Source organism: Hipposideros armiger, unplaced genomic scaffold, assembly GCF_001890085.2.
Source record: "Hipposideros armiger isolate ML-2016 unplaced genomic scaffold, ASM189008v1 scaffold_64, whole genome shotgun sequence".
Taxonomy (NCBI): Eukaryota; Metazoa; Chordata; class Mammalia; order Chiroptera; family Hipposideridae; genus Hipposideros; species Hipposideros armiger.
In genome coordinates this window covers 839294-850994 of record NW_017731414.1, presented here as the reverse complement: position 1 = coordinate 850994, position 11701 = coordinate 839294, and the positions used below count along the sequence as shown (strand labels likewise).

Sequence of the window (11701 nt, the reverse complement as noted above, 5' to 3'; positions counted from 1 at the left end):
CGGGGCCGAAGCTGGTCGGGGAGAGGGCTGGTCCCCGCTGCCCCAACCTGGCCGGGCGCAGAGCGGGGCGCATGGCGCCGGGCGCACGGCGCGGGGGCTGTGAACAAAGGGCCCCCGGCGGCGCAGCGGGGACGGCGGCGCTTGGACCCCGGCCCCGGCCCAGCCCCGGCCCACCCCTTATCCCCGGCGTGGCGCCTCCGCGGAGCCGGAAAATGTGGGGCGCCCTGCTCTGGTCGCTGCTCTGGCTCCTACTGCTGCTGTCGCCGCGGGACGGCGTGCACGCTTCACAGCCCCAGGCCTCGTGAGTAGCCCCGGGCGACAGAAGAGGCTGGCCTCCTTCTCGGGGTGGTGGTCTCGGAGACTGGCTCAGAGAGGTGCAGCGACCTGTTCAAGGCCACACAGCTTCCGCGCAGGGCGGTACCTAGAGTCTCGTCCCCCGATCCCCACGGGTCAAACTGGGAAAGGGGGCAACCTGAGGCTTTAGAAGTGGCCCTGTGGAGGTACAGGGACGCCCCAGAGCTCAGGCTACGAGTCTACCCGCACCCCACCTCGCCACTTGGTGCGACGGGGCTGTCTTTTGGGGTGGCAATTTCAAGTTGTCTGTGGCATGAAGGTAAGAGGTAGAGTCTTGGCTGAGAAATAGGAGAGACCTACGTTCCGCCTTCCTTGGGAGGGCTTGGTGGTGGTGGGGGAGGAAGTGTTTGTTTGGCTTCCACATTTTTCTTGAAGTTTGCTTACAGAGCTTCTGGTGGGTTGACACAGTGAGGAGGTAAATTAACTAGATGCTAAGGAGAATTTCCCATGAGCTGGCTTCAGAGGGAATTTTTCCAAACCTGCCAAGTTCGGGTGAGCCTTGCAAGGCTGTGGGTTCAGGAGGCCTGCCTCCCGCTGCCCAAGCTCAGCCACTTCATCCATCTCAGCCTTTATGAGGTGACTTGTTTAAGCAGCTCTTGTTTAGGAGTTCCCAGAAAACAGGTCACCAGTGGGACTGGGTGGGCGGCAGCACCTCCAGCTGCTCTGCTCCTTTGGGATCACAGTTTGAAAAGGAAGACACCACACTGCACTTTGGGCAACAGGATTCTCCTCCGCTGGGCCTTGCGAAGTCAGAACCCAGCACACTTTTGTCCTAATGGGGCACCCTTTAGATTATCCGATCTCAGCCAGGGGATATCTGTTTCCTTCAGCAATGTCCAGAGGCATTTTGGCATTGTCACACCCGCTAGGTGGGGGCCAGGGATGCTGCTAAACATTCTGCCATGCACAACACAGGTCATCCTCCAACACAAAGCATGACCAGGCCCTAAATGAGAGACTCAGCCTTGTAAGGGCCAAGTTCAGAGTCCCTTTGTTGCTGAGTTTTAAACAGAGCATTTTACTAAGTTCGCCCTGGGATCTTAACCACTGTTGAGTGAAATGGAACCCCCCCATGCTGGGAGACATTGGCCAACTCAGGGTTCCAGATTAGCCAGCCTCCGAGCTGTAGTCCATCAGCCTGAAGGATCTTGTTTTAGTAATAGCCCTGATACCCACTTCTGTGCCCTGTGTGGTTTTTTTCATGAGGATTCCCCAGCCCCAGAAAGCAGCATAGTTATGCACACTGTTGTAAGACCAACACTGTCTACATTTTACCAAACACCACCTTTCTCAGGTCCAAAGGATGAGAAGCCCATGTCAGCACAGATGCCAGGGTTGACTGTGATCAGCTGGCGAGCATACCAACATGGCAGCTCCTAACCCACAGGGAAAGTTCATTTGGTTCCATCGGGTCCTCTGGGCTTTTAGGTGAAGATGGTAACTCAGATCTGGATAAGGGCTAACCAAGGAAAACAAACACGTGGATTGTATATTTCCCAGATGTTCTGCCACATTCAGCACATGCTAAGTGGGAGGCCCTAGGGGTTAGCTGGGATCGGGACAGAAAGACTCTGTCTTAAAGGATGCCACATTCCTGTGTGGCAGCGAGACAGGACACGTAGGAGCCCAGGGTCACTGCATGCCTAGGGTGGTACTGGTGTTAGATAGTAACAACATGTCTCTAGGGTGACTGTTCTCTGGACAGTACAGTTATGTACTCAGGATCACTGCATGCTCTGTGCATCGCTGAGGCCAGCACTGCACAAGGGAGCTCAGGGTCTTTGCACCCTCTGGCCAGTGCTAGAGTCAGACACATCACATATGAAGCAAGGGTCTTCCTGTGCTCAAGACAGTACACGTCTGTTCCCAGTGTCATTGCACGCTCTGTTGGTTGGTGGAGTTGGATAGAACACATAGGATCCAGGGTCAGTACACATTCTGGTCAGTACATCCATGAAACCCAGGGTCATTGCATGCTCTAGAAGGTACAGCTACATACCCAGGATCAGTGCACGCTCTGTGCTTGACGGGTTCCAGATCCTGCACACAGAAACCCAATCTGCAGGTGCTTGTTAGTGCTAGAGTCAGACAGAACTTGGGATGCCAGGGTCACTACTTATTCCAGTCATTGCTAGATCTGGCCAGTACACCTACGAAACTAGGATCTTTGTATACTCTCATTAGCACTGGAGTCATATAGTATTGGGTTGTTGGAAAAGTCATGACGCATGTTTGCAACAGATGGCACTAGTTCATTTTTGGAAGTACTAGAGTCATTCTCATCTATGTTATTGCTATGTTATTTGACAGCTGACAATTCTAGCTTCATTCTAAAAAGAATTTGAGCGATTTGGTTGAGTTTTGGAGATTTTACAACAAGTTGAAAATGGAAGACCAAACTGCATTTTTGCCATATTTTACTGTTTTACTTCCATAAAGGGAAGAACACGCATCAAGCTTGTGAAAAGTTGCATAAAGTTTACGGTAACAATGCTCTACAAGAATGTCAGTACCAACCATGGTTCACAAAATTCCATGCTGGTGATTTTGATTTCAACGATGCTCCTCGGTCAGGCAGGTCCACCGAGGTTGATGACGACAAAATAAAGGCATTGATCGAGTCAAACCCACGTTACACGACAAGAGAGATTGCAGAAACATTGACCATCCATCATTCAAGCATTCACAACCACCTGAAGAAGCTGGGATACGTAAGCAAGCTCGATATTTGGGTTCTGCATGAACTCGAAGAAGTTCATTTGACGGCGCGTATAAACATCTGCAATATGCTCATTAAATGTGAGAAAAACGATCCTGTTTTGAATTGACTGATAACTGGTGATGAGAAGTAGATTGTTTACAACAATGTGGTGTGCAAACAGTCTTGGTCCTGATGTGATGATTCGCCTCAAACGACATCGAAAGCAGACATTCATCAGAGGAAGTTTATGCTCTCAGTGTCGTGAGATTTTAAAGGTGTCGTGTTTTTCAAGTTCCTACCAAGGAACCAAACAATCAATTCAAATGTGTACTGTCATCAATTGGACAGTTAGAATGAATCCATCATTCAGAAACGTCCAGAGCTTGTTAATTATAAAGGAGTTGTGTTCCATCGCGACAATGCAAGACCACACACAAGTTTGATCACCTGTCAAAAATTATTGGAGCTTCGGTAGGATGTGTTGCCACACCCACCATACTCGCCTGACCTTGCGGCGTCAGACTTCCACTTCGTTCTCTTCAAAACTCCTTGCATGGTATAACGTTCAATTCAGATGAGGCTGTAAATCAACACCTTGTTCAGTTTTTCGCAAATAAAGACAGGTCCTTCTATGAACGAGGAATTATGAAGCTCACTGAAAGAAGGCAAAAGGTTATCAAACAAAACGGGCAATATATCATTGATCTTTGTGTTTTTTTTAGCTGAGCCATCCTGCTATCTGTTGGCAGCTCAGCGGCTGCTCAGCTCGGGCTGGACTCGAACTGCTGTTGCTCAGAGCTCAAATTCTTGAGCGAGCTCTTAACCAACTGAGCCACTCAACCAGCCCTGATCTTTGTTATTTATATGAAACCTTTGAAAAACATAGACAAAATACGTCATGAGTTTTCCAACAACCCAATAGATGGTAAGTCCCCAAGGTCCTTGCAGGCTCCGGTCGGTCCTGCAGTCAGTCAGTACTCGTAGGAGCTCAGAGTGTGTGAACTCTGGTCATTGTTCAAGTAGACAGAGAGAGCACAGTGGACTCCCAGGGTCACTGCTGCGTCTGGATGGTACTCAACAGGAACCTCTTGTGTCTTTTTTGGTTTTTTTAAAGATTTTTATTGGGGAATTGGGGGATGGGAACAGCGCTGGGAATAAGGGGAAGGGGAACAGACAAGTTGCTGTCCTTTTGTTCTTCAGTCTAGTTGTGGAGGACGTTGCTTCACTGGCCCAAGTTGGCACCATCATTGCGCTCTTCCCGGGTGAGGCAGATCAGTCGCTGGCTTCTGGATGGCCGCTCACAGCGGCTGCTGGCCGCTCACGCTGGCTGCTGGCTACATACGGTAGCCCATGGCAACCCACTGCAGCAGGGGCTGCAGCCTACACCGTCGCCGTCGACTCACGACAGCCCCTTTTGTGTCTTTTGAAATGCCAAACTTTTCATGAAGTTTCTTTTTAATTTTTGTTTTAGAAGATTTTATTGGGGAATTGGGGAAGGGGAACATTGTGTTTTTCCAGGACCCATTAGCTCCAAATCAAGTTGTTGTCCTTCAATCTTAGTTGGGGAGAACGCAAGCTCAGCTCCAAGTTCAGTCACCACTTTCAGTCTAGTTGTGTGTGTGTGTGTGTGTGTGTGTGTGGGTGTGTGTGGGTGTGTGGCACAGCCCACCACCCATGCAGAAGTCGAACTGGCAACCTTGTTGTTAAGAGCACATGCTCTAATTCATTGAGCCACCCGGCTGGCCCTTCATGAAGTTTTAATGAAGTCCAGTTTATCAGTGATTTCTTTGATGGATTGTGCTTTTAGTATCTTATTCACTAAATCTTTGCCTAACCGAAACTCACAAAGCTTTTCTCCTATATTTTCTTCTAGTGCTTTTATAGTTTTACATTTAGATCTCTGACCCACATTGAGTTCATCTTAGTGTATGGTGTGTGATAAGGGTCTAAATTCATCTTTTTTTGCATGTGGACATCGAGCTGTCTCAGAGAGGACTTTGAGAAATGAAAATCTTTCCTCATCTCAATATCTGGCCCGGAGTTTTCCCTTTTGCCCGTTTTCTTCTGTGCCCGTAGTAGTGCACAGTTGGAATCATGCTGCCTTTGCTGCTGGGGCTCTTGGCACTTGCTGCATTGTGAGCGGGTCCCATGGTTACAGATGAGCCTTTGTGGTTTTCCGTGGAATGCTGCAGAATATGAGGAGGCAGGAACTCAGGTGGGGAGGCCTGGGCCTCAGGTCAGGTGCCCTCTCCTACCTGTCTGTGTCATCTGGGCACATGTCTTCTCCTTCTGCAAGGTCAGCTTTTGTGTCTGGAAAGCAGGATAATGACATCTTTTTTCCAGAAGTGTCTTCACAGTCAGGTTGAGGATTTTCAGAAAGAGATGGCTGTTTTATTTCATTGGAGCTTTTCCTGTTTCAGGCTATTTCGTTTGCTTTCAGGTGTTTTTTTTTTTTTAAGATTTTATTGGGGAATTGGTGAAGGGGAACAGTGTTGGGGAATTGGGGAAGGGGAGCAGCCAAGTTGTTGTCCTTCAGTCTTAGTTGTGGAGGGTGTAGCTAGCTCAGCTCCAAGTCCAGTTGCCATCCGGCTGACTATCGGCAGCTCGCGGCCACTCAGCTCAAAGTGCTGTGTTCAATCTTAGTTGCGGGTGGCACAGCCCACCATCCCATGTGGGAGTTGAACTGGCAACCTTGTTGTTAGGAGCACGTGCTCTTACCAGCTGAACCACCCTGCCACCTATTGACAGTTCAGCTTGGGCGCAGCTCACTGGCCCACGTGGGAATTGAACTGGTGACCCTGTTGCACAGAGCTCGCGCTCTTAACCAACTGAGCCACTCGGCCGGCCTGTTTTCAGGTTTTTGTTCTTAAAATTAATGCTGTAGGAAGCTCCTTGCTTCTTTTCACTGGGCTCCAGGGTCTGGGCTGCCTGAGTTCAAATCCTGGTCTCTCACTGACTCAGGCACATGACTTGGCTTCTCCAGGGTTTGATTTTTGACTCTGTAAGTGGGAGCTATTCTCACTTCTCACAGGGTGGCTGTGAGGATGAAATAGGGTCCTACCCGTGACTCAGCCTACAAGGGAGAGTATTTCAGACTGTGGGTGCCACATGTGCAAAGGTTTATGACAGAGCAAAGGCCAGAGGCCAGAATGTTGAAGCCAAAGGGCGGTGTGTTGCTGGGTTGATCCAGAAAGCCCATATTCTTACCTAATCGGGGGGAAGAGGGGGGCTTCAGAGGTGAATAAGCCAATCCATGGTCTTTAGGAGCTCACAGGTTGGTGGGGGAACACCGACGCATAAAGCGACCATGCTGTCAGAATGTGGTCAGGCATAGGTGGAAGTCCGCCCAGGGTGCACCCTGACCCAGCCAGGATGGTGAGGTCAGGCGTGGGTCAGACAACCCTTGGTCTTCACCGTGATTCTCCTTTCCTGCAGGGGCTATTTGATCACTGCACCCTCTGTCTTCCGCTCAGGAGTGGAAGAAGTCATCAGCGTGACCATCTTTAACTCCCCAAGGAAAGTCATGGTCCAGGCTCAGCTGGTGGCCCAGGGCGAGGCTGTGGCACGGAACCAGGGAGCCATTCTGGGTAGGTCCCTGGGGTGCTTGACCGGCGCGTCCTCTCCCTTTGCACAGCGGAGCCATTTTCTGACCTTCAGGGCTCCAGCAGGGTGGGTACTGCTTTGCCTCCGCCCACCCTACCTCTCCAGAACCCCAGCAGGGGTGGCAGGGCAGGTTGAGTTCTCCCTGTTTCACAGATGGAGAGAGTAAGGCCCAGGAGGGTCAGCCACATGCCTAGTCTGGGAAATCAGAGTGCTTTGTTCCTTGGCAGCCCAGGTTCTATCGGTACAAACCTGGATGGAGTCAGGCACCCTTCTGGTCAGCTTTGGCTGGAAGTGGGACCAGGACCTGGAGGGAACCCTGTGATCATATCAGACCTTTTGTTGAGCTCTCAGTACTCCTGTGGTTTTAGACCCAGATCTGGTCTCATGGCTGGCCCTGTCACTAAGCGGAGCTCAGGCCCTCAGCCAGTCTGCTTAGTGAGCTACAGATAACAACAGTGCTGACCTCCTGGACAAAGGTGGCGAGAGCAGGGCCCTGCCTCAGGGGCTCCCCGTCTGGAAGAGCAGCTGACTTATTCCTCATGCAGAGCAGGGTGCAGCCACAGGAGACACAGGGATGCTGCTGGGGCTCCTGTGGGGCAGCACCTGTCCCCTGGGGGGACATGGGGAGGCTGGCCTGGAGTGGAAATTAGGAGAAGGTCTTGGATGGATACAGGGAGTGTGGGCAGTCCCCACCCTGGTGGCTAGCCCCAAAACCCAACTCAGGTTGGCTTCAGCAACAGAGAATTTTCTCATAACTAGAAAAGTCCACAGGCATCGCTGGCCATCTTGTGACCCCATTTCTGGATGGGCCTGTGTCTCCTTAAAGCTAAGATGGAGTGAGGGGGTTCTTAGGGCCTCTGGGGAAAGTCCCAGGATTCCCTCTGATTGACCCATCTTAGGTCATGTGCTCAGCCTTGAGCCAATCACTGTGATCAGGGGGAAGACCTATGTACATTTACACAGAGTCCCACCAAACCACATGGACCGGGAGCTGGGTAGGTGGTTTCCCCAAGGAAATGGGGATTTGGCTAGCAGGAAATGGGGGAATTGATTCTGAGAGGCAGAAACAGTAGATGCCTAATCAAGTCCTAGAGGCCAGGAAGCCTGGAGAGGTGTCATAGTAGCAAATGACTTTGTTTGGGTAGAAGAGAGAGGTGATGGGAGACCAGTCATCTCCACTGGAGTGGGGTCCATTGGGATCTCAACCTCCTCTTCTTTCTCTCCACACTTCTCCTGTTCCTCTTCCCTGGAGTTTTCTCTTTGCTCCCCTCACAGCTTACCTTGGGCAGGGGCCAGGGGTGAAGTGAATCAAGTATGCAGGCCGGCCAACTTTCCCCTGAATAGCTCGGCTTTGTCCGTCCCCTCCGGCCTTCAGCTCTTGCCAGTTTGAAGGAAATCTCTCACTTCTGCCAGTTCCAGCCCAGCCCAAGCCAGACCAGCATGACCCAGGTGTATGTTAGTCCACAGAAAACCCCTCTAGGTTGAGAAAGCCCTTGTTTATAAGGCTGCAGCCCAGAGGGGCAGGAAAACACAGCTCCCGATTTAACTGTTCTCATTTTATTTTCATTTTTTAGATAAAGGGACGATCAAACTCAAGGTAAGCAATGAATTTTTAAAATGTTAAACCCTACCTTGGAAATAAGAATTGAATTGAAATGGGACAAGAAACATTACATGTGTTTCAAGAAAAGTCATTAACAGTAATATAAAAAACGAATGATGAAGAAAAAGTTTAGAAAAGGGGAAAAGTCACCCATAATCCCATTCCCCATACTTTTCACATTTTCATGTTTCCTACAAATCTTTGTCCACATGAAGACATGTTCTTTCATAGTTGCAATTAAAGGGTATACACCATGGTGTTTCCTGCTGTTTTCTCTCAACACATTACATAAACATACTTCCATGTTTTCAAGTCTCTGTAATTGTATAATTGGCGTTCTGTTGTAAACAGCATCCCATTGCATCTCTTTTATTTACAGTTGACTCTTGAACAATGCAGGGGTGACCAGCACCCACTCCCACCCGTGCAATCAAAAATTTGCATATAGCTTTTGACTCCCCCAAAACTTAACTACAGTCTGCCCTCGGTATCCGGGGATTGGTTCCAAGACCCCCTTTCGGATACCAAAATCCATAGGTGCTCAAGTCCCATGCATAAAGTGGCGTAGAACAATGCATACTGTTGGCCCTCCACACCCGTGGATTCCCAGCCACAGATTGAAAATTCTGTTTTCAACCACAGATGCAAAACCCACAGATATGGAGGGCTAACTGTATTTATTGAAAAAAATCTGCAACTCAACCCCGTGTTGTTCAAGGGTCAGTTGTACGAATTTACTAGCCTCTCACCTTGTACACAGTTAGATTTTAAAAACTGTTTTTAGGATTTGGATAATGCAATCTGAAAGTTGCGAGCATCTTTGTATGTAAAACTACATTAGCGTCCTGGATGCCTGCCTGGTCTAATTACCAGATGAAAACCCAGGCCTCTTGCTCTGTCCTGTTTTGTCTTAGAAGACAGCTGGGCTCACGCATGGCACCACCTGCTGTACATTAGAGACCAATTTTCCCACAGCTGCGTTAGCATTGAATATTGTTATTTTAAAATTATTTTACGGACCCAACGACACTGTAGGTAATTCTCTGATGTGGGTTTTTTAAACTGGAGTCCTTGGATTTCAAGGGGTTTGTAAGCCCTGAAATTGTAGGCATTTACTGGGTTAGCTAGCCTTTAACTTTTACCAGATGCTCAGAGGAGTCCCTGAATGAATGGGCTACCTCGAGAATCATTCTGATTTACAATGTGCCCTCCCCCCGTGATTAGAATGAAGTCTGAGGTGTTCGTCTTCCAGCGGGATGTGTCATTAGTGCCTAAGTGCTGTGGCACAGAGGGCAATAGTAGAACCCTTTCTTTAAGGCAGCAGTTCCCACCTGGGAGGGATGTTTAGTCCCTTCCCGCCCATGATCTTTGGCCATGTTTAGAGACATGTCACTCTTGGGGTGGTTGCTACTGGCATCTAGTGGGTGAAGACCAGGGATGCTGCTCAACACCCCACAGTGCCCAGGACAGCCCCCCACCAAGAACGAGCCAGCCCCTGATGTCAACAGTTGGGAAACCCTTGATAAATACCCTGCAGCTACCCTTGCCAGCTTCCTCTGAGCAGATCTGTTTTCTGGTGAGTCAGAAAGCAGGGATGCCCCGGACAGGGGTTAAGATGATGCGCTGTCCCTGTCTATCACACACAAGAAGTCACTCTTCCCAGGATAGGTGCTGTGGATTTGTATGGAGACCGATGAAGGACTGTTTAATTCTGGGGGAGGGGGGCCAGTGGATCTTAACCCACTAAATGCCAGTAGCATCCTCATCTGCAGTTATGACAACCGGAAATGTCTCCAGACACTACCGGTGTCCCCTGTGGAGGGGGAAGAATCCTTCCCACCGCTACCCCAGGTTGAGAAATATTAATCCAGAACTAGTCTAAGGATCCAAGACCCTTTGGGGGAGTCTCTAGCCTGTTGAGCAGCATCGCTGGCCTCCACCCACTAGATGCCAGTAGCACTCTCCCCTTCCCCCCGCCCCTGCTAGCTGTGACACTCAAAAGTGTCTCCAGAAACTGCCAAGTGCCCCCTGGGGGGCACAGTCGCCCCTGGATGGGCACCCCAACCCTAAACCTCTACGTGGCTTTCCCAACACCTAGGTCCCTTCCAGGGCGACACCCCGTTTCCAAAGCTCCGTGCTCTGCCTGCAGGTGCCCACGGGTCTCCGGGGCCAGGCCCTCCTGAAGGTGTGGGGCCTTGGCCGACGAGCAGAGGAGGGCCCCCTCTTCCACAACCAGACCTCAGTGACTGTGGATGGCCGGGGAGCCTCTGTGTTCATTCAGACCGACAAGCCAGTGTACAGGCCCCAGCACCGAGGTGGGTGGCTGACACAGGCTGGAGGGAGGGCTGGCCACTGTCCGGAGCTGCTGCAAGCCTCTCTTCTTTCTTGCAGTGCTCATAAACGTCTTCACTGTCACCCCAGACCTGAGGCCTGTCCGCGAGAAGGTGAGGTTGGCTGCTAAAACCATGTGCCTGCAACACACCCACTTGAGATACCCTGGCCGACGCCACCATCAGCAACTTCTCCCCTGCCCTGTTCCAATTTCTACCGCCATTTTCAGTTCCTGCCTAGGGCTCCATGCCTCCTGGGAGGCCCAGGAAGAGGTCTGGGACAGAGGGAGGCAAGACTGCTGGTGTTCCTCAATAAGGGCTCTCCAGTGGTCCCCAAGTGGCCAGTGCCCCTCTGTGCAGGCTTCAGAAGGATTTAAGTAGCTGTGGATCATCATTTGAAATCCTAGCCCTGCATTTATTTAACTTTTATTAGAAAGAAAATACAACTGCACATCAAACCTATCATTTCTCCTTCGAAATAAACATATTCACAGAAAGAGGTGTCCCCTGGGGAGGGGAGCAGAATTCTTGATTTTCTTGTAATCTTTTATTTGGAAATAACTTCAAACATACAGAAAAGTTGGAAGAACAGCACAGAGATCCCATATGCTTTCATATAGCCTAGGGTTCGGCAAACTTTCTGTAAAGGGCTGGGTAGTAAATATGTTCAGGTCTCCAGGCTGTTGGAACTACTCAGACCTGCTATTGTCACATAAACTCAGCCACAGACATACGTGTATGAATGGGCATGGCTGGGTGTCAATAAAGCTTGATTTACACAAATAGGCAGAGGGCCGGATTTTGCTTGAAGGCTGTAGTTGGCCAACCTCTGATCTGGAACAGTGGTTCTCAAACTTGAGTGTGCATCAGATTTTCCTGGGAGACTTGTTCAAACAGAGATTGCTGGGCCCTCCCTAGAGTTTTTGATTCAGGAGTTTCTGGGGAGGGGCCGAGGGTCTGTGTTTCTAAAAAGTTCCTAATTGATGCTGCTGCTGGTCTGAGGAACACACTTTGAGAACCACAGATCTAGATTCAATTTCTCTCTCTCTCTCTCTCTCTCTCCCTCCCTCCCTCCCCCCCCCTCTCTCTCTATATATGTATGTATATGTA

The 11701-nt window shown here is 50.0% G+C and overlaps 1 protein-coding gene across 7 annotated transcripts in view; it reads left to right on the top strand.

The window, feature by feature from the left end:
* Nucleotides 1–9: 9 nt before the first annotated feature.
* Nucleotides 10–11701, top strand: part of CPAMD8 (C3 and PZP like alpha-2-macroglobulin domain containing 8) — a 74954-nt gene continuing 63262 nt past the window's right edge. For 6 of the 7 annotated variants that reach the window (XR_002123936.1, XM_019642023.1, XM_019642021.1 and 3 more), the window contains exons 1-5: nucleotides 10–301; nucleotides 6491–6642; nucleotides 8233–8255; nucleotides 10360–10576; nucleotides 10653–10705. Coding sequence is in view for 6 of the 7 variants with exons in the window: in XM_019642023.1 (XP_019497568.1) it covers nucleotides 72–301; nucleotides 6491–6642; nucleotides 8233–8255; nucleotides 10360–10576; nucleotides 10653–10705 (675 nt within the window). In the remaining variant the exon portion in view is untranslated. The remainder of the gene's footprint in view (nucleotides 302–6490; nucleotides 6643–8232; nucleotides 8256–10359; nucleotides 10577–10652; nucleotides 10706–11701) is intronic. The other variant, XM_019642020.1, reaches the window with a different exon arrangement.